General features: G+C 36.0%; 1 protein-coding gene across 1 annotated transcript; it reads right to left on the bottom strand.

Moving 5' to 3' along the window:
• LOC131162033 (protein ROOT INITIATION DEFECTIVE 3) lies at positions 1-27,478 on the bottom strand. The gene is made up of 9 exons (XM_058118132.1): positions 27,010-27,478; positions 26,076-26,341; positions 25,788-25,901; positions 25,502-25,635; positions 25,243-25,390; positions 5,339-5,538; positions 2,767-2,894; positions 1,291-1,532; positions 1-462 (listed from the first exon to the last, which is right to left on the bottom strand). The coding sequence occupies exons 2-9, from the start codon at positions 26,277-26,279 to the stop codon at positions 298-300; spliced, it is 1,335 nt and encodes a 444-aa protein (XP_057974115.1). The 5' UTR covers positions 26,280-26,341; positions 27,010-27,478; the 3' UTR covers positions 1-297.

Genomic DNA, 27,478 nt, shown 5'->3' with positions numbered 1-27,478 from the left:
TGATTAAAACAATAGCATGTAAGGAATGCAAAAATTACTCAATTTGCCACCCATAGACAACAGCAAATCAGTGTATTATGGATCATTGGATCCATAGGTGAGTTGACTCTAATAAATTAATCCTCTTAACCCAAATAAAACACCCATTTCTTGAAGAAAACAGCAAACAAAATTTCAAGCTAGAGAATACAAAATAAAAGAAATAACAAGAAGCACAATAAATCATTAGAATATACCTACAAAACTTGGAAGCTGCTTGCATAGAGGACAAGTGAACAACCATGACTCAGGTGGCATTCAACAGGAGCCTCCTGTTTGATTTCCATCCAAAAGCTCATTCACACAAAATTCATGCAAGTTTTCATACATTCTCTTCCACTGTTCAACCATTTGCATAGACTTTCTACAGTCAAACTGAAGTCTCTCATTCTCCACTTCAACAGCAGCAGCAGAACCTAGTTGCTAAAAAACAAGACCCAAAACACAGTTTAGATATCGGATGTCCATGACAGGCTACCATGCTCATTTGCACAAATAGAATAATTTAAAAATAGAGGGAATAAAATTTTAAGTCAAAATATTATGAACATGAATGCTGAAACTCATGCAAACTTGTAAAACAAACACACACCTATAACTAAGTCACAAACATTCATATTCTATGAAATAAAATAATTGCATGGTGGTGTTAACCATGCGGACATGAACATATTTAATCTATGCAATGAACTTTTTCTTTCTAAACCAATTCCCAAAGAAACACACATGCATTCAGTGCTTGGACTCGACCAACCAAGAGCCTAAAAAAACAGGAGTTTTGGTCATATAAGACAATAGATCAGTTGGCTAAGGATGAGAATCATATACACCTAGTAATTTCTAAACTCCTAAGATAAATTGAAGCATAAAAAGCTACATGTTCTTTAGGCATTGATATATCATTGTACTTGCATCATTTTTTTTCATGAATGATATCCATATGCTGTAGTTCTACACAGCTGCATAAGGCATTTATATGCATATATAATGTTGATGTTTCTGGGAAATAATCAAATAACAGCAAATATTTCCAAGGTATCTAGAAGTAGAATGTTAGTATCATTCACTTTAAATCATTAAAAGAAACATAAATAAATAACCAATAGGATGCATTTAAAACAGTATAATTATTCTGAAATAATATAGGAAACTGTTTCCAAAACAACAAAAATAAAAAATAAAAAATGATGTTGCACAGCAGAATCTACACTATTGAAGTGAAGCACAAAGATTCATCAAGCAATAAGATACCTGAAGCTCTTTCATTTGATTATTCATCATGTATGCACTGAGGTATGCAGCATCCATTGGCTTATCAAAAGCTTCCTTCGGTGCAATAACAGCCTCTATCTCTATGTTTTCGTCAGATGAATTTGCATATTTTCCCAAGGGAGGTGGTAAAAATGACCCCTGCCTTCTTCCTAGGGATGCTTGTGACACCTGGGAATTTGAGGAACAGGGTCTTCTTACAACGAGAACATTGTTAATGGGAGCTGCATAATACAGAAGGGAGTGCCTTATATTGAATGCAACAAACAACAAAAAACAAGAGTAGGATATCAATTAGGAGGGGAAAATTAAAAGAATGATAAATCACCTAACTAGACAAGAAATAATAAATACATCAGATGGAATTAAGTATGCAAATCCTAGGTAATGCATGGAGGGATACACTGAGGGGCAGTGTACCAGAAAAAATTTTAAAAAAATGATAAAAGAAAAGGGAGAAGAAATTTAAATTTCTTACCTTTTCAATCAAAATTATTTAGAATACCCCGCCTAATTATATGTAGATAATGGACATCATCAAAATGGAGATTCTAAGAGCTCATTTAGCAGTAGAAAATATTTTTTTTAGTTTACATATAGTTTTTCAAACTATAAATATTTCAGCTTATTTTTTTGTTTTCCGAGATTCGTTTTAGAAAAGTGAAAATAACGAGCCTGTTTAGCTGTGCAAAATAGTTTTCCATTTTTTATTTTAAAATTTTAAAAATAATTACAAAACAAAAAAACTTGTTTTTCAATTTTCCAAAAATTATATAAAAAACTACTTTAGATCATGGATTTTAGCGACTAGATTTAGATTTGCGTGAGTATAAAAGAAACTCAATACATTACCTACACAAATCAAAGTCCAAGATCTGAACCATGCTCACATAATCAAAGTAAGATGTCAAAAATCTAGAAAATAATAAAAAATGTTTTTCAACCACTTTATGTAAATTTAGAAATGGAAAACAAGGTGGAATTTTTAATTATTTGAACAATTAAAATTGGAAAATAAAACTATTTCTGCAATAGTGACAAAACTTTTTATTATTCATTTATTTTATACAAATGTTGTAAGACTAAAAAACTAGCTTACTTTTTTGTACTTCTTAGGAAAACTAAAATGGAAAGTGAGAAATGTTTTCCACAACTGAATTGAGTCCTAAATGTTTTGGGTGCTGTTCTTACAGAAAACTGTTCATTTTCCATATAATGGACAGAAAAAATTTCACGCTCATGAGAACATCATTATTAACTTCTAGATCAAGCACCAAATTATACCATGTCTCATAAATTTGCAAGTTCAAAATATGGTGTGTGTGCAGTAAACCATATAACAACAATTTGCTAAGAGAAAAACAAGCAACACCAGTTAAAGGAACTTAATTCTGCCATAAACCTAAACAAATGTCAAGGCAAGCAAACAAGTAGTACTCTCATAGAATGGCTTAATACCTTTCGAATGTTTGAATATGCGAATAATGTTGCGCATTTTAGTATCCCAAACACGAATCATGCCATCCTCTGAGCCAGAAACCAATAAAACTCCATCCATACCAAATGCTAAGCAAGTAATAGCCTTGCTGTTTCAAATATCAGAAGAGCTTTTGAGGAAATTGGGGAAAAACCCTCAAATAAAAGAAACAAGTATTTCATTTAAAACAAAGCTAAATGAAGAATATACTTTGTTATCTAAAACCAACAATCTTCAGCCTGACATGGTTCCAGAAACATGAAATGAGCAAAAAATTTTTATTTGGTCAATGGATGGATATGTAGGTATTTGTTTTGTAACTCAACATCAATGAGGTAGGGGCTGCGTCTGGAAAACCCATACAAAATTCAGCAATGAGCATTAAGTTGCAGCTTCAAAATGTGATAGTCTTAGAACACATTTCCTCTTCATATGGAAGAGGAAATGTTCAGTTGCCCATCACATTTCATTCTGTTGAGTTATTGAAATCCCTAGGTCCTCATTACCCTTGAAATTCCTTCTAAAACAATTTTCTCATATTGTTTAGACAAATTTCATTCACCCAAACTTGTTTAGAATGTTCAATTGAAATGCTAAGCTCCACTAGTTTTTTAAGTCAAACCTAATCTCATTCACAGATTGTTTTAGACAAACTCAATTATTTCACACTATTTAAAGCCATATTTGCTAATTAACCAAAATTCTCAATTTTGATGGATATGAATAATGCCCTAGCATTTCAATGACAAGAAGTCTCATTTTGTGAAAATATTGCAAAAAATTAATTTCCAGACATAAACAAGGTTTATAACTACAGTCACCTTCCACAAAAGTTCAAAGTACAAAAACTAGAAAATTTTGCCCAAACATGGAGAATGAAAGCTCATTCAATTCAAGAGCGCTATCAACAGTGGTAACTTTTGCTAATTTTGATATCAAGATCTTGGATAACCAAACATTTCAATCCATTACTACAAGTTTGCAGTTTCGTATCAGAATAAGAACAGGTCCTAAAAACACTTCCAAAAAAAAATCATCAAGATATTTATCTTATCAAAAAATTAAAAATATTTAAAACAGCATTCATTTCTATGGATATGTTATCATAAAAGCTGTGGCCTGTGGGGCACCTTCCCATCAAATAAGTATCCCAAAAAAAAAATTAACAGTAATTTAAAACATTTAATATTTAGGTAATTGTTTGGAACCACTTCTAAAAAGATACTTTTTTGAAAAAAGGTACTTATTTAAAAAAGTACTCATCTAAAAGTATCACCCAAAATAAACTTTCAATGGATGTTATTTACAATGCTGCTACCTCTTTTTACCTCACTGTGATAGTCTTAGTCTTACAGCACAGTTTCCAAGCATATGATTTGACATTAACCTTATCAAATATACAATATTAAAGAGAAGTGATGAGCTGTCTATTGATGATATATTTTTGGTAGCACTTTTTTGGCTAGTCTGGAGAGAGGAATTTGAAAGGTTTGGGAGGGGAAGAGATTTCTTTGGAGGATATCAAAGAGTACATGGATTTATCATCTGTCTTAGATTTATAGACAAAAGGCACTTTTCTTTTTATAGCCCTGCCCTGACAAATTGTGCAGTTACAATGATATAATTATTTGGATTCAAATTGATGTAACTCCATCATATATGGATTTCGCCCCCTTGTTGACCTCTTTAATACACTTGATTACTTATCATGAGCTTATAAAGCCCATGCCCTATGCCTTTCCACTTGAGTAGCAGAGAAACTGAATGCTTCCAAGTACGGGCATGACTGTACTTGTAAGAAAATAAAATCAGAAACAGTAATTCAGAATCAATTAAAGTGTATGTATAATACGACTCCAAGTGCATAATGCAAAGCAGCAATACATAAGAAAGTGACCACAAATAAAATGACAACTATTTCAGAGAAAATCAAAGCCCAATCCTAGGGGCTAAAATCAGTGCCAACAGTGTCATGCAATTCTACCACTAACCCAAAGAGTTAAACCAATTAGGTCTGGTTAGTCACTTAGTTGAGTTATTTATTATTTTAAAAGCACAATGATATTTCTTAATATCCCTATAATTGTCAGTGGTTTGCTTCATTCATTGAATACTGCCACATCAGCTACGTTCAATGATGCCAAAAGCAACAACTGCTTTCATAGGAGTAAGATAATGTTGGTCATCATAAATACCATCCACTTGTCCTCAACTTGTTAAGCAACAATAGACGCATAAGGAAAAGCATAGAACAAGACAAATCACCAATGCAAACTAAGGGCAAACATCTATAATAGATGGCGATACTAAAATAAAAATAAACATGCAAATACAAACTAGCTAAAATAATAACAAAAAAACCAAGCCTTAAGTCTCATTAGGTGGGGTCGGCTATATGAATCCTTTTCCGCCAATTTATGCGATCATGGACCATTTTTTTTTATAGATTCAGGGATATTAAATCCTTACTCACCATTTCCTTCCAAGTTATTGTAATAAGAAAAAAAATTAAATCCATTAGCATTGTGTACAATAATTTGAGAAGTAGCAAACCTGTGATCAAATAACGAACCAATGATATGCATCCCATACTTGCTACTAGAGGTGCTTTCAACATTAAGTGCAGCAATGTATATCTTGCCATCTCTTCCACCAGCATAAAAGACATGTTCACCAGGATCCAATGCAATTGCATCAATTATTGAAGGAAATAAAATATTTCTTAATAACCTCCCCTTCGATAAGCTCCAAACCTAAAATAATACACCTTGGAATAAGGATATTGTTCCGAACAAAAAAAAAAAAATAATCTCATACATGATTTTAATGGACACATTACAAAGGAAACAAACAATAATTTACAATGATGCAGAGTTATTAAGGAACTGTTGACTTTCAGTGGAGTCAATAACTAGAAATTGTACTGCGTCTTCCCAAAGAAACGATGAAGGATATTTGCAATATGAACACTAAGAAAAGGTAAACAAGGTTTGCCAAAATAGGATGGAGGGCTCAAAGCTTTAAGTATACTGAGCTGCCACCAGCCCATGAGGTGGGAAGAGATGAGAAGATTTCGGATTTATTTGTATTTAATTTTGAATTTTATCTTTTTGAAAATTTTATGGTTTATTCAGTAATTTTTATTTCTTTAAGGAATTATTATCTATCTTTATTTGTTTCCTAATTTAGATCTAGGATTTAAACCAATAAAAGGTTTCAGTATGCATGTTTTAAATTTCAGGGAGCCTTCATTATTGAGAATTGAAAACCCAAATAGATTTTCTTTATCAGCAAAAAGAATTATATTGGCAAGGCATCAAGGGGATGCCAACCCGTTGTACAAAACATCAACCACTCTTAAGAGTGTCGCAAACATCAAGGATTACAAAAAGATCATTAACAAGTTTCCCACTAAGTCAGCTGGAGAAAGCAGTAATCCATTGGGCTTTGCAGGTCTGAAGCAAAGTACATGAATCTTTGAAGGCTCTCTTATTTCTTGCTTTCCAAGCGCACCAAAAGATGGCGATAGGGATGAGGTTCAAAGCCTTTCGATTCTCCTTTGTGGCTCTAATGCTTTTCCAAGCTCAAATCTCCCCTCCAACTGAATTTGTCGTAACCCAGTGCTGCCCATCCAAGGAAAGAGCCAAATTCCACAAGTTCCTTGTCCAGGAGCAGTGGAGAAGAATATGGTTGACTGATTGTGCATTAGCCATACATAGAAAACACCAATTCATGACTGTAAGCCTTCTTTTCTACAGATTATCGAGGGCTAAAATATTTCTATGCTAAAATATTCCCAAGCAAAAAAGGCAGCCTTTGAAGGGGCTGCTGTCCTCCAAATGTGAATCAAAGGGGATTTGTTGCAATTTGTTCCCAGAAGTGAGAGGTTCTTATAAAAAAGATTTAACAATGAAAACACCATTTTTGTCCAAAGCTCATTTTGGCTCGTTGGGGATGTTTTGGTGACGGAATTTGTATAGAAATATGTAGAAGTCAAAGAGTGTGTGAAGTTCCCAATCTGCTACATTCCTTGTTAAAGGAATGTCCCAAAAAATTCCCTGATCAGTGATTTGGAGACAATGACTGATAAGGGCATTTTGGTCACAAGCCAAGTTATAAATGGAAGGAAATGCAACTCTAAGATTATGATTCTCATGCTATACATCATGCCAAAAGTAAATATTGGCCCCATTCCCCAGTTGAAATGTTACAAAATGGAAAAACTCATCCCATCATTTCCTAATGAATTTCCATACCCCGACTCCATAGGGACCTCTACTATTGTGAGTTTTCCAATCATTGTGCTCAAGCACATATTTAGAAACAGTAGTTTCCACCAAAGGTGGTCTTTCTCCTTCATGAACCTCCATAAGCACTATCTGAGGAGGACTTTATTGAAAGTGAAGGATTTCAATCGCAAACCTGTCGAACAAATGGGTTGCTTAACCACTCCCCATCTAACAAGGTGATATTTAAACTCCTCCCCTACACTTCCCCAAAGAAATATTCTCTGAATTCCCTCCAATCTGCTAGCAACTGAGGCGGGTAAGGGAAGGAAAGACATGAAGTAAATTGAAAGATTCGTCAAAGTGCTCTTGATAAGAGTGAGTTTGCCTCCTTTTGATAAGAAATTTCTTTTCCATCCTACCAGTATCCTTTCAAACTTTCAATAATAGGGCCCTAGACTCCTTTATCTTTGAATTTGGCTTCGAGGGGGAGACCGAGGTAATTAATGGGGAAGATTCCCATCTTGCAACCCAAAATTCCAGCAAGGAAAGCCCCCCTTGTGTTCTCCCCAATTGGAATAAGCTCACTTTTGCCAAGGTTCACTTTTAGGCCTATGAAGGCCTCAAACCCTAAAAAAATGCATCGGAGGTTGAGGATATGAAGTGGATCATCTTCACAAAAAATAATAGTATCATCTGCAAAGAGAAGATGAGAAACTTCTATAAGCCTTCCATTTTTGCCCACCTTGAGATCTCTAAAGACCCCTCCTTCAGCAACTTTCATCTGCATGAGGCTAAGCACCTCCATGACCAAAAACAAAAAAAACAAAAGGGGCAGGGGATCTCCTTGCCTCAAGCCTCTCAAGGAGCAAAAGAAATCAAAAGGGCAGTCATTTATAAGTACTGAGAAGCATAGGGTTTTGATGCATTAAGAAATCCAACTACACCATAGCTTCCCAAAGCTCATTTTCCTGAGGAGATAAAGAAGGAAGTTCCAGTTCACATGATCGAATGCTCTCTCCATATCCAATTTGCACACTATTTCCCTTTTTCCCTCCTTCGGGTAGGCATCCACTAAGGGCAACGTCCATAATCTGTCTTCCAGCCACAAAAGCATGTTGGTACTAACCAATGAATTCTGATATTGCTTTTTGGAACCTCTCGGCAAGTACTTTGGTAATGATTTTATAAATATTTCCACCAAGCTAATGAGGTGAAAATCCTTGATAATAGCAGCCCCAACTTTCTTTGGAACAAGAGTGACAAATGTGGTATTTATGCAACTAATGAATTTTCTTGATCTATGGAACTCCTAGAACATGTTTAACAAGTCATGTTTGAGGAAGCTCCAGTTAGCCTGAAAGAAACCCAAGGAGAAGCCATTCGATCCAAGCACTTTAACCCCATTGCAATTTTTAATAGCTTGAAGGACTACTGCTTCTTCAAAGGGTCTCTTAAGCCACCTTGCAGTGGAAGAACTAGGATATCTAAAATTGATGACATTCACTACAAGTCTCCAAGCCTTGGATTCAATGTAGAAGTCTTTATAAAGCCTTGCCTAAAATCCTCTTCCCTAGTTAAGGTGATTTCCCCAATTTCAATGTTGGATAAGGTGTTACTTCTACGGTGAGCCTTTGCTGTCCAATGAAAGAACTTTGTATTACAATCCCCCTCTTTGAGCCATAGAGCTCTATATTTCCGCCTCCAAGGTATCTCTTCTAGATTAATAACCTTGTTCAATTCCTTCTTAAGCAAATCTCTTTTTGCTCTTTGTTCATCATTAAGACCCTAGATTAATTCTTGCTCATCAATCTCTTTGATGCGGCAATGCCATTAAGGATAACAGTCTTCTTCGCTTGGATATTCTCAAAGGTGTTTTAGTTCCATATCTTTAACTTTTCTTTTAATCCTTTCAACTTTGATACTAGCACAAAACTAGCCTTCCCCGTGACCACTCCCCGAAACGATCATGTTTTAACCACATATTCTCGAAGTGAAATGAGGTTAGCCCCCATTTAACTCCCCTTGTGTCGAGGGAGCCAGGGAAATGATCTAAGATGGACCTAGGAAGAAGACTCTAAATCACGTGAGGAAAGTGATGTTTACATTCCATCGAGATTAGGAACCTATTGATCCTTGAAAAGGAATGTGGCTCCTTGGAGTGGGATCAAGTGAAGCCGCCACAAATGAGAGGGAGATCAATAAGGGCATTCACATTGAAAAAGTCAAGGAATTCTCTCATGCTACTGGTCTCAAGGCTACCCCCTCCCTTCTTTCATGCGTATACACGATTATATTGAAATTGCCTCCAATAATGCAAGGAGTATCCCATCTACTCCTCATCTCAAGTAGCTCACTCCAAAAAAAGACCTAGGGGGTCCTTCACCTAGGTCATACACATGTGAAAATCCACTAAAATTGAACAAACACGAGCCTGGCAAGGAGTTAATGGAGTGGTCCAACAATTCCACAACACAGGGCTTCCACAAGGCTAGTATATCCCTTAAGCTACCAATTGCTCCAAAGGATATCTAATCACAGGCATCTCAACCCCAAAGGTCATTGATCTAGAGCTGCTCCATTGTCTCCACCTTAGTGTCCTGCCAGCACACTACATCACCCTTCCAATCTTAAGAAAGGACTTGATTACACTCCTTTTGGCTTTGTCGTTAAGACCCCTCAAATTCCATGAAATGATTTTTCTTAACATGATTTAATACAAAGGTTCCGACTACTGCATGCCTCTTCCATTTCTGAGCATCCTCCTATTTTTCCATAGTTCACTATGCACTCCAAGCACTTTAATACCCTATTGGTATCCAACTTTCTAATACTTCCTACAGGTTTTTTGTGATTGCTTCCCATTTCCTCTCTTCTCTTTCAATATCCTCAAACAACTATATGACTATGCCTTCAAACCCTTCGAAGGACATGCCTATGGTTTTGCTTACCAATTTCAGCTTCCGAAGAACCCAAACAAATACCTAATTCTTGAATTGAGCATTATCTAAATTTAAGTCATTCAAAATTTCAAAATTGGGCCTATCAACCAAATCCTCAAAGTTGGGATTGGCACACAAAGTGGCATGGCCAGTACTAGGGGCTAGGACAAAGGCTAGTCTTCCAATATCATTTGGAGAATTAGGAGGTTCTTGTTCCAAAATCGTCTCCTCCTGAGTTGTAGTTTCCTATAAGGGGAGGTCTTGAAGGGGGACAACCTTACCAAAACAAACTAGCCTTTTGGCCACTTCAAAGGGACAATCATGCAGCTTGAAGGAAGAAAAAGAAGTGCGATTGGAATTTGAGTAGTGAAGTAGGATTGCAAGCCAAAAAAATATCCCTATATCTATAGCTCCAATGCCTAAGTTAAGGCCCACGCCAACATCCTCAAACGAGACGAAGGCTTTGGGACTGCCTTTATCAAGTTTAAGGAAATCCAAAGAGTCGCCTACAGCACTGTTCTTCTCCTCCACAACACTCGCAAAGGATCATACGCGCTTATTCGTCTTCCCCAGCACTTGTGGGTTGGGTACCAAGCCACCACTTAATAAAAGACTAAAAAGCTTGCCACAATAAGGGCAAGAGCACAAGGGGGCTGAACTATTGATAATTGCATTTAAATCCAAAGAGGAGACCATTGGCTTCTTTTCTGCTTGATGAATTACTAAAGAAGTTCAACCTTTCTTTGTGGGAAAAAAAACACAGCGGCCAAGCTCGGCTGCTGAGGAGGAGATCTTCATCCATCCCTTCAATTCAAACCCCTCCGGAAATGCAAGGGTTCTCCAACCACCACTGTTGGTCTCCATAATGGCAAGGTAGTTCCCAAACTTGTTTGAGATTAGCTTCAAAGTGAGGGTTTTTTCCTTGTCCCTTGTTCCTTGTTCAACGAATGCAATTATTTGCCTAGGTATGGTTTTTTTCAGAGCCCAAAATTCTTCCCAAGATTCAAGAAACCATTTGAATCCAACCATCTCTAGGAGGATGGAGATCCTTTTTCCCCTACGATATTCTGTGATTCTAAGAAATTCAGCACTCCCCCTCTTCAAAGACCGGGTCAAAAGACTTCCTTTCGACCACCACAGTATGTTTTCCATCCCTCGGCATCACGCCAAAATAGGCAACAAACAAAGAACCAAGCTAGAGAAGCTTGCGAACCAGAAGTAAGCTTGGAAAGCACCAAAAAACCAGAGAGAACGGTCGAAGAGGAAGGCCTAGAAACAAGATGAACACAGAAGACTGCTCAAACTAGGGCTTGAGGAGGGGAGGTAATTGCTCAAGTGCAAGGGGAGTCATGGTCGAGCGTGACGAATGACACGAAAAGGATAAGGAGAGGACTAGGGCTGGCAATAAGAGGTCGAGGAGGAGGTGTGGTCGAGCAGGAGAGAAGTTGAGGTCGAGCGAGGGGAGTCAAGATCAAGCAAAGGAGTCATGGCTGAGCGCGAGGGTAGTAAAGATCAGCAAAGGGTTCTTTAGTTGAGGACAAAGAGCGAGCAAAGAACCTCCATTGTTGACAGCAAAGGGAGATGACGACGGGGAGTCGGCGAGGGAGTTCAGCTTTGAGCAACATTGCAAGTTACCCAAATAGAATTTTTGCCCTTTCTCTTTAATTTTCTTCTTATTTCTCGCTAAATTTCCCTCCTCTTCTCTTTATTTTATTGTTATTTACCGGCTATTTTCTGCCAATCGTTCTTGCATCAATTTGTATCAAAACCTTATATCGATCCATGTACAATTACATCACTGCCTTTATCTAGTATCACTGTCCCTACTTTTCTGTCAATATTTCCAGATTTTCTTCACCATACCTGCAGCCACCACCCACAATACCCAATCCCTAAAATACCCTTAAACCCTTTTTTTCCCAATCACCACCACCAGAGAGCCAGTCAATTCATCAATCTCACACGCACACAAAAAGGAGGGACAGAGAAGCAGCGATACCTGCTTCTGCTGCTATGACAATAAAGGAAAGAAAGCCAATGAGGCAGCAAAAAGAAAGAGTGATTTCTGTGGCTCAAGAAGTAGGCAAACAGGAAAGGAAAAATAAAAAAATAAAAAATAAAAGATTGTCCCTTTTCAGGAAGAATAATCAGGAAAAGAAGAAGAAAAAGAAGAGCAGGTGCAGAAAACAAAGCTATAAAAATAAAAGAAGTTGAAATGTTGCTTCTAGAGGCTGAAGAACAAAAACATTAGCAAGGAATAAAAATAAACTGCTGCTTCCACACAACCATTTCTGTAATGGATCAAGATCCACGCAATCGATGGAACAAAAAGCCAACCCTAGAACCCATATTAGATCTTTGCCAACACAGAATCTTGTAAGGATTCCTGCCGTCAAAATCCTTGCTGGATTAACTGAACGTTGATGGCCAATCTTGAAAGTGAGCAGCTCTGCCATTTGAAACTACTTATAATTGAGCAGCCTTTAGCCCCTCTCATCATGAAAAGCCCCAACCCCTTTCCTTTTTTAACCCAACCACATATAGACCAAACTTGAATCCTACTCAATCTGACCCAGGTTCAACCCACTCAACTTCTTATAACCCAGACCCAATTTCATTGTAAACCAGCCCTATTTCTTGAGCCCAAAACCAGTTCACTTTCTTAAACCTAAACCCAGTTCAGACGTATATCTAAAACAGCCACTAGCATAAGACTAAGAAAATATTTGACCCATATCCACGCAATATTGGCCCACTTCACAGTTCAGCCAAGCTCTTGCACAGATTTGAAATCTGATTCAGAGCCAAACTTCACATCTAGACACATTATCAAAAGGGAAAAAAAAAACGCATAAATCATCCAATTTAAATCTCAATAAGAAAACAGGAAAAAGGAAACTAGGAAAAGGTGCCAAAGCCAACTAGGAAAAAGGAAAATGCTGCATCTTTCCTTTAAATTTGATCAAATATCTCTTATCTGGTTCGTATGCCCGTTAATATGCATCGGTTTCATAAATCTTGTTATCCTTAATTGTTTCCTCTGAAAAAGGGGGAGGGGGGGAGTTATCTCCTTGTTCCCTATGGCCCCATTATTGCATGCATTGAGATATATATATATATATATATATAAGCTCACACATGTGAATGTCTTTGACATGTTTGGTCCTCAGATGGTTGACAAGTCACCAAAAGTGTCAGGTCCTAGGTGTTGTTTTGACTTTGGCATGTTCAGATGCACACTGCTTCTTAGATTGGCTAGACATAGAAAATTATGTTATAATTGGTCTAGGTTGTCAGATGCAGTGTATACTCATTGCGAAACCCAAGTTTTGTGATTTTGCAAAACAGTATCAGCAACAGGTTGAATAGAACAGGACATACAAAGTGCCACTCCAAAGAGCCACAGCCCTATGCAAAGTGTTCACGACGAGACTTTCATTATCGGAGACTTGAGATGAACTATTTCAAGTCCAAAAGTGAGTCCTCAACTCCTCAATCCTAGCTTTGGAACGCCCTTTTCTCTGGCAGGGGAAGATTGGTGGCTCCGGGAAAGGTAAAAGACTTGCTTTTGGCTAATTTCAGAAATGACAGCCCTATTGTGTGTGTCTGTTTTTTCCATCCTTTGGACCTTGTGGATAGAGAGGAGTGCGAGGATATTCAAAAGTCAATCAACCTGCTCACGGCTTTTGGTGGGATACAGGGACTTTCCTAGCCTCCTTGTTGGTGCACTACGTGGGTTTCTTTGGGGGTTTCCGGCTGTCAGACCTTGCCAGAGATTGGAAGGCAGTGCTCTTGTAATGGTTTTTTTAATTATATTTTGTTTTTTCTATTTTGGTACTTTCCTCACTATTTATAGTTTTTCTTCAGCCTAGTTAGTTGGGAAGGACTCCTTGTCCTCCAAATCTTTTGTACTCCATTTCCCAGCTTTAATAAAATTTTCTTTTATGTCAAAAATTTCAGTGCACATATCTCCAACCTTTTCATGGATGGGAAATCCAAGACTAAAAAATCACCATGAGATAAAGATGTTGAATTTGGAACAAAAGCTGCCTTATCCAAACTTTCTAATGGCACTTTTTGAGGTAGTTTCTTAAAAGGTTGGTGATCGAATTCCCAGCAAAGGGGAATCACCAAATATTATGAAGTAACCCAAAAAAAACTAGTTCTATTTTTTAAATCAAAGAATGCTCCATTTATGAAGTACCTTGCGCATGGTCAAGTGACATAAGTTTAATACCATCATTTTTATTTTTGTTATTGTTCGTGTAATTTACCATCATCGTCGTCATCATCATTTACAAAAAAAAAAATTGGATACGACAATATTTCTTAAAAATAGTTCTAGTATTTAATTAGCCTTTGAATAATGCAGTAACTTATAATCTTATTTTAATTATTGCCTTTGATATTGTGTTTTCAATGAGTTGGTTAATTTTTAAATATTTTTTTTATTTATCCATTGAATTTTCTGCAAAAAACTCCGACTATGATGCACTTAATGTCCTAATCTTTCACACACAGAGGATCCCAAGCCCAGGTAAAGGAGGAGGATTGCATTAGGTAGCTGACAGCCAACATAAAACTTGTCAAATCACTATGATATGAATCCTTATTAATTATTTGCTAAGGTGTCCCCTACAAGCAATGTGTTGCACTTATATCACCCGAGTGTAGTGATAATTGGATGAGAGTGGGCTAGGTCATTGCCCCGAAGCAACACACTATGTCAGCACCCATATACAATGTCAAATATGTGAGGATTCCTGCATCAATCTGGATATGGACCAGTAAAGAAGTCAGTTTAGGAGACTAGTATTAGATTAGCAATTTGGAATATAGGTACACTAACAGGTAAAAGCATGGAAATTGTAGACACAATGATTAAAAGAAAAATTAATCTAATCTGCCTTCAAGAAACTAGGTGGGTGGGGAAGAAAGCTATAGAAATTGAAAAATTAGGATTCAAACTTTAGTATACTGGAATAAGAATTAGGTAGGAATTATTGTAGAGAAAAACTTAAAAAATAGCATTGTAGATGTCAAAAGAGTAGCGGATAGAATTATAAAAATCAAGATGGTCTTAGGCCAAGAGATAATAAATGTCATTAGTATTTATGCTCCCCAAGTAGGCTTAGAAGAAAACCTTAAGAGACAATTTTGGGAAGATAATGGATAGTATCATACAAGGGATATTAGGGACTAAGAAAATAGTCATAGAAGCATATTTGAATGGACACATTGAAAGGGATGATAAAGGTTAAGAGAGGATACATGGAGGATACGGATATGGAGACAAAAATAAGTCTAGGGAGATGATCTTAGATTTCGCAATGTCATATGATTTTATTACAATAAATACTTGCTTTAAGAAGAGAGAAGAACACTTAATAACCTCCAAAAGTGGACAAAATAAAAGTCAAATAGATTTTTTTTTTTAACTAGAAGGGCAAATCATTTATCTTGTAAGGATTGTAACATTATCCTAGGGTGAAAGCTTAAACACACAGCATAGAGTTTCAGTGTTAGATATATGTATTAAACAATGATGGAGGGGAAAGGATAAAATAAATCAATGTAAAAGAACTTGGTGGTGGAACATAAAGGGAGAAAATATAATAAAACTTAAAGATAAAATTATCAAAGATGATGATTAGACTATAGAGGATGGAGTAGACAAAAACACTCTATGGAGTAGTATAGCTAGCTCTATTAAAAAATAGCAAACGAGATTTTAAGTGAATCAAAAGGACTACTCATGAATAGCAAAGAAAGTTGATAGTGGGATCAAGATGTCCAAAAAAGTAGTAAAGACAAAGAATTTGGTATAAAACATGGCAAAAATGTAGAAATGTGGAAAATTTTGAAAATTATAATAAGTCCACATAAGGTGCAAAAAAGACCATTAGTGAAACTAAACATAGATCATTTAATAATGTGTATGCTAGATTTCACATAAAAGAAGGGGAAAGAGACATTTAAACTTGTTAGAGGTAGAGAAAGAAAGAGTAAATACTTAGGTAATGTAAATGTATAAAAAGTGAGGATGATATTGTCTTAGTTAAAGAAGAAGATATAAAAGAAAGATGGCGAAATTACTTTAGTAAGATATTTAATGAAAATCAAGTGGAAGTCTTAAACTTGGAATTGACAAATGAGGAAAAGGCTAAAAATATGAGATTTATTCGCAAAATTAGAGTTAACGAAGTTAGGTTTGCACTAAAAAAAATGAAAAATAGTAAGCTATAGGACCAAATAACATCTCAATTGAAGTTTGGAAATGCCTAGGTGATAACGGATTTATATGATTAACTAAGTTATTTAACACAATTATAAAAACTAAGCAAATGTCATACAAATGAAGGAAAAACACTTGAATACCTGCAAACAAAATAAAGGAGATATTCAAAATTGTAATAACTATTGTGGAATTAAACTTATGAGTCTTACAATGAAACTGTAGGAAAGGGTAGTTGAACAAAGATTAAGGTTAGAAACAAAGATATTAGAAAATCAATTTAGTTTTATGCCTAGGAGATCTACAAAAACTATATATCTTTTAGGAAGATTAATGGAAATGTTTAGGGAAAAGAAGAGAGACTTGCATATGGTATTGATTGATGTGGAGAAAGCATATGATAAGGTACCTAGGGTAGTTCTACGGTGGGTTTTAGAAAAGAGGGTGTATGTAACAGGTATACGGACGTCATTAAGGATATGTACGATGGAGTAATGACTAGTGTTAGGACTATAGGTGGAGAGACTTTAGAATTCCAATCACAATAGTTGTATATCAAGGATCTGCTTTGAGCCCTTATCTTTTTGCTTTAGTGATGGATGAACTGACTAGGAGTATTCAAAATAAGGTTCCATGGCGATGCAGAACAAGAAGGAAGACTTTGGGAATATCCGTGTTGGATAATAATTAAGAAGAATTGGGTTAAGGGATTAATGGATTCAGTTAGTAGTTAATTGTGTATTAAGTTTAGGATTATGTGTATTTGGGGGCTTGTTTGCAATATATGTTTATTTTAGGGCATGTTTGTAATTTCTTGTTGCTTTAGGGGTATATGTGTAATTTCATGTGTTTGAGGCTTTCTTATATATCGTGTGTGAAAGCCATGTTGTAGGAGTAGTAGTTGAATTTGAATTGACGTGAACATGAGTTTCCCACTTGTATGATTGTATCTCCTTTCTCCTCTCTTCTTATTCCCTTATCCTCTCCTACATTCTTTCACTCTTTGTTGATTAAACTTGAGTTCCCCGCCCCCCCCCCCCCCCCAGTATCTCCTCTCTCCTCCCTTCCCCTCCCTTCCTCTCTTCTTCTCTCCTAATTTCTTCATGGCTGCAGAACCTTGATGCTCCCCCTGCATCATTTGGTATCAAAGCCCAACCACGATCTTTCTTCCATTTCAATTCCCCCCTCTATATCCCTTTCACTCTTTTTCTCCCCCTTCTTCTCTTCTTCCTTCTCCCCACAGATCTGTAACTTCTCTTTCTCTGTCTGCTGCTGCTGCTGCTACTTCTTTATTCTTCTTTTTCTGCCCCTGAATGTCTTTTCTCCCACAGGTTCTCCTCTTGTTCCTCTCCTTCTTCTGTTTTCAGTGCTGTCCTGCAGCATCTTCTTTTCTTCTTCCTTTTTCTTCTTCTTCTACTTCTTGTCTTCACCTCTTTCTGATGTTCTGAAATTCTGAAATTCTCTTTTTCTTTTGTCATTTATGTTCTCCATTAATCAATCTCTCTCTCTGTTAGTCTCTCCTCTCAACACCATCCATAAAAAGCAATATCAACCATCTTCTCTATTCTAATCTAAAGTTTCAGTTCTAACAAAAAAGACCCCACTGAAAAGCAGTTCTGAATAATTTGGAAAATTCCAGTCGTGTTCCCATTTTTCGATACCCTAAATTCCTGGAATATTCTCACAACACTATCAAAATCAGAATACCCCCTAAACCCCTTGTAATTTTGTCTCTGTCCAACCATATAAGGGCCTAAATGTGCCGGAAAAACACTACCCAGCCATTGGCCTTCCGAAACCCCTAGTTTCTTGTGTTTCTCATCACACCACCATCACCATTGCATTCACCACGCTTAGATCTATACTTGCCTAAAAATATTTCATCACTGGAAAGTTTCTGCCAGCGACTCATGCACCCCATGTGCTGGTGACGCATGCAAGTAAAATTCCGGCATACACTGCAACTGCTAGAATCATGAGAAATTGGTTCCAGACACGATAATTTGGCGTTTTCTCCTGAGATTTGGATTTGCATGAGATCTTGGTTCCAGACCAGATATTTTGCACTCAAGTGTGAGATTTTGATAGGAAAGGCTCTAAATTGAACTATCAGACTGCCATCAGCATTGATCTGTTAATGCCAACAATAGTCAGTTCACATTGCTGCAATCGTGAGCTTTCGATGTGAATTTGTTTAATTTCTGCATGCCCCCAAAACTACATGTGAATTGAAGATGGTTCTTGAGAAATTTGGAGTCAAGCTTGCTAGCAAATTGTGTTAAGGGCTTTTGGTGATATATAGTTGCAGTATATATAAAAAAATTCCAGCAATATGGTGACAACTTAGTAGCTTACTGGAAAACTGAACGGATTTTGTCATATTCTGGCATAATATCAAGTCATTCCGTACCTTTCTTAAGTGTGGAGAAAATGTTTGCAAATTCATCATTGACAGAAGATGTCCTACGAACGTGGTTTCTGGAAATGTAGTCTCTCATATGCAACTTCATCTAGAACCTCACCCAAAGCCTTATGAGATAACTTTACATGTTTGTGAAAGATGTTTGGTTCCTATCCACATGGGTTACTATTTTTATAACGTTTAGTGTGATGTCATACCCATGAATATTGGTCATGCACTCCTTGGCTCTCCTTGTTGGTGTGATCATTTGGGTGTGACTTAAGGACTTGAGAACACATATGTCTTCCACTAAAATGGAAAAAATAAAATCATTTTGAAGCCTGCTCTACCAACCAACCAAGACATGGATCTACCCTAGTTCCTCAACTTGAAGACATTGCAAGGAAGAAAATGCAAGTGTTTGAAGACATCCAAAGTCTTTCAAACATTCCTATTGTTGACTTTGGCATTCCTGATGTGTTAATTGATGCCAACGCTCAATGTATATGATGCTGCCAATGGATCATGGTTTCTTGTTTTACTCAAGTGCTGGAATTTGAAGAATCCAAGTTTGCTTCTCCCTTCTGATCGTCAAACATTTAAAAATTCAAGACCAATTTTTTTCTAACTAGGGGAGAGTTGATGTAGGACAAGAAGCAAGACCTTAAGAGGATCCTTGCTGCAGAACAATTAAGAAGAGTAGGGTTAAGGAATTGTAAGGTAAAGTTAGTAGTTTATTATGTGTGTTCAGTATTAATTAGTATAGGATTATGTGTATATGGGGGTTGTTTGTTATATTTGTGTAAAGTAGAGGCATGTTTGCAATGTAATGCAGTTTTAAGGGTTTATGTGTAATTTATGTAGTGTGTGAAAGCCATGATGTAGGCAGTTGTAGATGAATTTGAATTGAAGTTGAACGTGAGCTCCCCCCTGGTATCTCCTCTCTCCTCCCTGCTTCTTCCTTCTTCTCTTCTAATTTCTCCATGGCTGCAGAATCTTGATGCTGCCCCTGCATCACATGATGGGTGTTGTTTGCAGATGATATTGTCTTGATTGATGAATCTAATTTAGAATTATAGAGAGAAGCTTTAAAATCTAGAGGCTTTAGGATAAGTAGTTATAAATATTGAATACGAAGTTAAGCTTGATGATGAAGAAATCAATAGCACTAATAGATTCGGACACCTTGAATATATTATACAAGCTAAAAGAGAAATTAAAGAAGACATAATACATAGAGTTAAAGTAGGTTGGGTAAAATGAAAAAGCACTTCGACTGTGTTTTGTGATCATAGAATACCTTTAAAACTAAAAGGGAAGTTTTATAGGACTTTTGTAAGACAAGTTATGCTATATAAATCAGAATGTTGGGCGGCTAAGAAACAGCATATCCAGAAAGTAAAAGTTACCAAGATAAGAATGCTAAGATGGATGAGTGGTATAACATTAAAAGATGAATTAAGAAATGAACACATTTACAGTAAGTTAGGTGTAGCTTATGTAAAAGATAAGGGAGGGACGACTCAAATGGTTTGAGCACTTGCAACATAAGTCACATAGTGCACCAATGAGGAAGAGTGAATGAGTTACTATGAGGAGTAGTAGAAGGGATACGAGTAGACCTAAAATAACTTGGAATGAGATAGTGAGTAAGGATTTAACAGTCCTAAATTTTTCAAAGGAAATTGTTCATTATTGCATAAATTGACGAAAAATGATTCATATAGCCAACCCCACCTAGTGGGGCTTAAGGCTTGGTTTGTTATTGTTGTTGTGAATTTTCTACAAAAAAAGAAATACTACATACAAGCATTATTTTGTTAAATATCACTTGTCCAGCTTAAGGATATTTTGGGAATAGAAAATTACTTTATTATCATTACCAAGAATGAAACAAAAGAACACCATATGCGCAGGAATCTATATCCAGCCATGGGAATCTTATATTCCCAAGAATCTTGTATATTGGGTATCAATATCCCCAAAAAATCACAATGCTAGAGGACATCTTCATGAGCAAACCAAATGCCACATTAATGTACACCAATTGTGACGAGAAGATCCCTAACACTAGTCATAACCCCATCATACATAACCTTAGACATTTATATATACCAATTACCTCCATTTTTTCTCCCTAGAACCCACAATATAGCTTCGTTAGGTACCCTATCATGCTCTTTCTCTAGGCCAATAAAAGCCATCTACAAGTGCCACTTATTTTCCCTGAAATTTTCCATTGCTCATTTGTATATATATAGTTTCTGTAGTTGATCTACCAAACACAAAACCAAAATGAATTTCCAACACCCTTGTTGCTAACCTCAATTTTATTCAACTAACCCTTCCCAAATGTTTCATTGTATCATTTTCATAAGTTCAGCACTGCAATGATAACAAAAATTTTTAAATGTCTCTTTATTTTCTTTTAAGCATTTCTAAACTTCAGTTTCAATTTTTCCTTTCTTTAATAAATACTCACTGCTCTTTACTAATCTGAAGCGACATGGTTGAATTTTTAAACGCTCTCCTGTTCCTTTCTTTAAAAGCACACCAGAAGATAGCAAAAGAGATGGGAAACAAGGCCTTTCTCTTCTTAACTCTAATTTTGCAGGAAAAATCTCACATTTTTAGCTATTTCCACATTTGTCAATTCTAAGTTTAGTATTCTGTTTGGTTTCATTAAATAGCTTTTTAAAGCAACTTCACCATCTTCATTTTCTACATTCTTTAACTAAAATTCTATCATCCTTATTTTTTGTATACATTTGATATTATATTATCTTTGCTAGACCTGGCAAAATGGATAAAAATCCATTAATCTGACCCACATCCGACCCGTTTTAACAGACTTATAATCAACCGCTTGCTAAATGAGTCGAATATGGTTTTCCATATTCATAATCGCCTCCTTAGCGAGTCGAACAAGTTTATCTAGCAAATATCTGCCAACCCGCTTAATTTTTTTTTATTTTTTTTATTTTTTTAAATGATATTTTTATTCAAATAACTGAGAAGTGAACACTACGTGCTTTAGAGATGATACAAGCAGGGTATTTAAACACGATTACACGATATAAGTAATAATAAATAAAATATCATAAATCCCATGATTTGAGATAAAATCTACATTATTGACATATAAGCTCCTTTTGAATCAATAGGCTCTAATTTGTTAGCATATACGATCCTCAGACAATTGACTTTGGATCTTTGACACTCCTTAGTTTTTATTGTAATGATTTGCCTCGGATCTTCATCAATTGAATCTGCAGCGGACAAATGCAACCATCGACAATTTGATGAACGATTAGTTTTTAATGCTTACAATTTTACTCACATGAATCAAGAGTTATTAATTAGTATAAACGATTGAATGATTGATATAATTACTAGAAAAGTTAATACACAAACTAATCGCAAGTTGTCATATACAACTTAAATTATTATGACACAAAATAAATTATTAATAAAATTCTATTTGAGATCTGACCCGAAACTGCCTAATCCGCCACTTAAACGAATCGAATATGGATTATGATTTTTTCACCCGATAATCTGCCTTATCCGTCACAGATTATCCGACTTGATCTGCTTTGCCAGGTCTAATTCTTTGCTCTTTCTTTTTCTACCTCTTGCAAGTTTGAACACACGCTTTTCTCTTTCTGTAGTACCTAGTCTAGTGTATATATTATTGTATGCTCTAAGTTTAGCTTCACAAATAGCCTTTTTTACACCCTTTAACTTGCATCTTTCTACCTTTCAAATGTTTCCATACTTCTGCACTATTAACATCTTCTTTCAATAGAAAAAGAAATTTAAAGAAGGGGAAGAACTGCAAACTAAGGAGAACAAGACATCCTCCACCAAATGAACGACAAAAAGGCAATTCCAGAAGTGCAGCCCTCCAACCCTTTGGAAATCAAACAAAAAAAATCCTCTAAAATTTCCAAAAGAGTGCCCAAAAAGAAACAAGGAGAACAACTTTATAACACATGGGAAGATTTTGCTTTGGCAAAAAAAATCCTCGCATTTCAACCCTCAAGCGACAAAGTCCAAAAAATAGCATACACCGTACATAGACATGTCCATAAAACCATCACTTTTTTGCTTCTCCCAACCCAAAAATCATGCCAGAATAAAGTCATCAATTATTTGTGATGTTACCCACACTTCACCAAAAATAAAGAGTGCAGTCTAGAGCTCCATAGCCAAAGCCCGACAATATAGAAGAAGACATGCATTGGTCTTGATGGGCTCTAGACTTAGTCATGCAAACACATTGCTTGTCCTCTTTTATCAGACTTTATTTCAGTCATTAATAAAATCTTTCTCTTGCCCAACAAACTTTACCCTTCCACATGCAGTGTTCATTAGAACAGGGAGGGAAGTTGAAGGTAACCTCATGGATCCCTAACCAAACTGCCAAATCACACCTCCTTTAAGGAACAATGGAATTCAAATTTCTCAACAAAATAGTAAGCTCATCAACTTTTCTTTCATTTAGACTCCAAAAGAAATGGAAATCTTAAGAAAGAGAGCCCCTCTTAGAAAAGGGGGAAAAAAAGATGTGATTCGAGCATAATAAATGAAGGGTAATTTGAAAAGGCAAGGCACCAACATCTCCAACAAAATTCTCCAGCCCAAAGATCCTCCAAGAACCAAATCTTATTGTCATTGCAGACCTTGAACTAGGTACAAGAACAAATAGCAACCTTAAGACAAACTTACAAGGAAACTCGCTTGAAAAACATTGCTACTACCTTTGGTATCCCACTTGTTTTAATATCTTATAACCTTGTGCTGAAGCAAGAAAATTCAAGGGTCATACAACTCCTTGTTTGCTACAAGATGGAGTAGTGCACTTAGCTTCCTCTTCAGCTCATTCGCTTGAATTTTTCAGGGTTTTCTTGCTCCTCAACAGTCCAAAGGGGTTGGAAGGCAGCTATTCTTTTTGGTTGTTACTTTCTAAGATGAGGAAAACCAAAGTCAACTAGGTGGGTGAGCTTTTGGTTGGCATGTTGCCCTCTTTACTCCTCTGGATTTAAAGATCTGATTTTCATTAGCTTTTATATTTTATAAAGTTTTGCTTATGTTTTTCATTTACTTTCTCTCTTTGTTTTGATTATTAGAGCAAGCCCATCCATTAAAAATGACTTTTCTAATTAAACACCACAAAGTTTAAAATTTTTATTGTTTTTCATTGATTCATTCCCTTAAAACCATAAAGTTCAATTTTTCATTAAGTTTTTCTTGTTTCCTCTCCTTATTGTTTTCATAAAAAGCATGCACATTATTTTTTTTATTCTTAAACAAGTAAACTTACACCATAAGCATGAAGTTCAATTTTTTAAAAATTTTTGTGTCCTTACCTTACATTGTAGTGCATCTTGAACTCTTAGACTTAGTGCTTTGGTTATGAGTCACATACGTGTTATATTTCATAGAAACTAGCTTGACTTGATACTAGACATAGATCACGGTACATCTTGCTTATATGGCTAGTTTTCCTTTATAGTATGAGTCAAATAGATCATGGTAGGATTTAGACCTACAAAACTTGCTTCAAAGGCAAGCACCATTCCAATTATCAGCAGGGATGATCCGCATTTGTTGAAATTACAATGTATTTTACTATTTTACTTGTTTTACATATACACAAGTCATTAGGAATTGATTTTTCAAATCTTGCACCGAATCCTATGATTTGATTCAATTCTCAATTCTTGTTTCATGAAATTGGGATTAGTATTCACGATTTGAATATCGACTTGACAACTATGTCCACAACCTATTTGGTTAATATTCTTATAACTACAACAAATGCAAAACTTGTACAACAAATGCTTATTTTTGTCCCATGTTCAGATAAAAACTAAAAATTGTAATTAAAATAATAAAAACAAAAAAACAAAAAAAATACAAACTTAAAAAATTATAATAAAAATAATTATTATTATTATAATCAGTTTACTAGATTATTATATTTCAAAAAACTCACTTGTTGTGCTACAAAAACAATCTTATTACACACGACATTTGAAAAATAGAAAGAAAAAAAAATTAAGATGACTCATTATTTTTTTCAAATTTTTAGAAGTTTTGTAGATATTTTTATTTTAATTATATTCTAAATTCATACGGACATTTTAAATTTTACTCGAAGATTATGTATAGTATAAATGATTTAACTGACAAAATTAATTATGAGTATTCTAGCACCAGTTTGTCAAAACAACTGAAAACTAGTTTTCAAGTTTTTCAAAAATAGCTGAAAATCAACAACACAAATAGAAAACAACATGAAGAAATGCGTTGTGATAACATTTTCTTTGCTATACAGCAATGAAAGCAGAAAAAAAAAAATGATACCTGACAACCCCTTAGTTATTCTTTTAATTATTTTGTCTAACTACCTCCATGCATTTACCAACAGTGTCCCAAAGTTCCAAATAGCTAATTTAATGTCACCTAAACTAGCTTCTTTTGGCATCCACATCCAAAATAATGCGGAGTCCTAGCATATTGAACACTAGACAGAAGCACAGGCACGGCATAGCCTACCTCTGCCTAAAAAAATTTGATAGCACAAAGATCTACATCAACAGCTATGTATAAACTTATACACACACACACACACACAAACAACTAACCTTACATGTCCGATCCTCGGAAGCTGACACAATAATTGCATTGCTTCCTCCATAACCTGTAACAATATCAGTAACTCGCAATGTGTGCTCAGAGAAGCTGTGTTCATAGAGATGTTTTGCTTCCTCTCTTCGTAGATCATCAAATATCCTGATTCCTCAAATGAAAAGAGATACAGAGAGAGATGTTAACAATTAGTAATGTCAATTCTCTAATATGACATTTTATTTTTATTTGATCAAGAAGGTGTAACATTCGTACATGAAAAGGGACCAGACCCTAACGCATCCATCGTCCGCCCCAGAAATCAAAAGAGATTCATCATCAGATAATACTAAGCAAGAAACAGCCCTATAATGTCCATGCCACCTCTTTAGCAGTCTACCGGTTGCAACCTGAATCACATATGTATTTATGATTGCTTTCCAAGTCCCAAGTCACTAATGCTACAGTTATACACCAAAAACAGAAGAACCAGAACTCACTTCCTAATCTGGTCATTCATCAAAAAAAAAATTAAAAAGAAAAACAAATAAACAGAACTCACTTCCCACAAGTAAATATGCCCAGATACACCTCCACCAATAATATATGTGCCATCATGGTTTGATACAAGTGGATTGATCGCTTCTGCAGGAAAACTCTTAACTCCTACTTGAGGCTGCAGACCCATAAATGAGAATCAAAAGAAATAAAAAACAATATTCTTTTTAGTTGGTAGGTCAATACGAAACAGCATTTACTGGTTCTATAGAATTAGATATTAAATGATGCAGACATGCTTGTTGGAAGAGGCAATTAATTGAACATCTAGGCTTCAAGAAAAGGGACAAACCTTGTGCCAAGACCAGTAGAGAATGGATCCAGAGGAGGAGGGGGAATCGCGGAGTTGTGAGGAGGCGAGGAAGCGTTGGGCAATGCAGAGGAGGCCATGAGGAGGAGAGGCACAAGATCGGTAGCGGAGCTGCTCTACACCTGTGTGCAGGTCCCAGCAACTGATGCCGGCATCAATTGAAGATGATGCTATCACCACTTCCATTTGATGAACAGATTCAATACTTGTTGCAACAAGGATGCCACATCACTTGTGCATTTTATGTTCTGAAACAGAAAGAGTGGCAAAAGAGATTGGCAAGTCGAGTTTGAATCAGTCATAAATGGGTGGGAACTTGAACGGATTTTCAGGTTGACCCCAAATGGCTTCGAGATTAGGTTGATCCATTTATAAATGAATAAGTAAACCATAAGCCCGATGCCATCCAATTAATAAATGGGTTATAAATGTGTATGGATTAAAAAATATATAATATATTTATTTCAATATTTTTTTTTAATATTTCACCAAAAATGGGTTAAATTTTTTAAACAAAAAAAAACAGCACATATTCACATAAGATTCCAATTAGCTTAGTAATTGAACTAAAAAAGACTTTAAGCGTGTTTGACTCTACGCGACACCGTAGACTATACACTGACCACCTCTCACAAACACTTTCACAAACACGGTAAGTAGTCCTGTTAGCATTTATCAATAAACTTCCGAATTTTCCCATAAGTAATAAAAATGAGCTAATTCCATACTCTAATTATAATTGTTTATGGACCATGTTCTAGTGGATATTGGTCGCGCATCATACGCTTCAACTGGTACTTGAAAAACCCAGAAGATTCCAGGAAGCATAAAAGAGGTCAGTTGTGCAGTTTATGGTTCGAACCCATCAAATGTTTACGCAGCAAAACATATATATAAAAAGATGAAAATACCAGACCTGTAGTTCGTTCTCCCCAGCAACTAGGTCGCAAGGGCAAGGCCGCTACTCGCAAGAGCAGATGAAATTTGAAATCGACAATGGAGATCGGAGGTTTTGATTCTTTGAAGATTATGATTGATAAAGCCGCCGAAAATCGTCAATCGCAACGGCAGGAATCCTGTTCGTGGGTCGTCGACGGGTCGTCTTGATGGCACTCTTCAGCGCCGCCGCCGCCGCCGCCGAAGAGAAGCTAAGAGAGATCGAGAGAAGATGGGAGTGAACTGAACACTGAACTGCGGAAGCCCTAGCTGAATGGGAATCTAACAAATTTTTTTAATAATAAATTTTGAAAAAAGGAAAAACTTAAAACTCATTTGATTTACCTGGCGGGTGGCGGGTTGGGCCCATCCACATAATCCATCAATCAATTGGGTTGAGTTTCGGGTTATGTATGGGTCAGTTGATCTTTTAAACTCCAACCCGATTC

This window comes from Malania oleifera, chromosome 8 (assembly GCF_029873635.1).
Source record: "Malania oleifera isolate guangnan ecotype guangnan chromosome 8, ASM2987363v1, whole genome shotgun sequence".
Classification (NCBI taxonomy): Eukaryota; Viridiplantae; Streptophyta; class Magnoliopsida; order Santalales; family Ximeniaceae; genus Malania; species Malania oleifera.
Note: the sequence above shows the minus strand (reverse complement) of the source record. Positions and strands in the feature narration are given on the sequence as shown.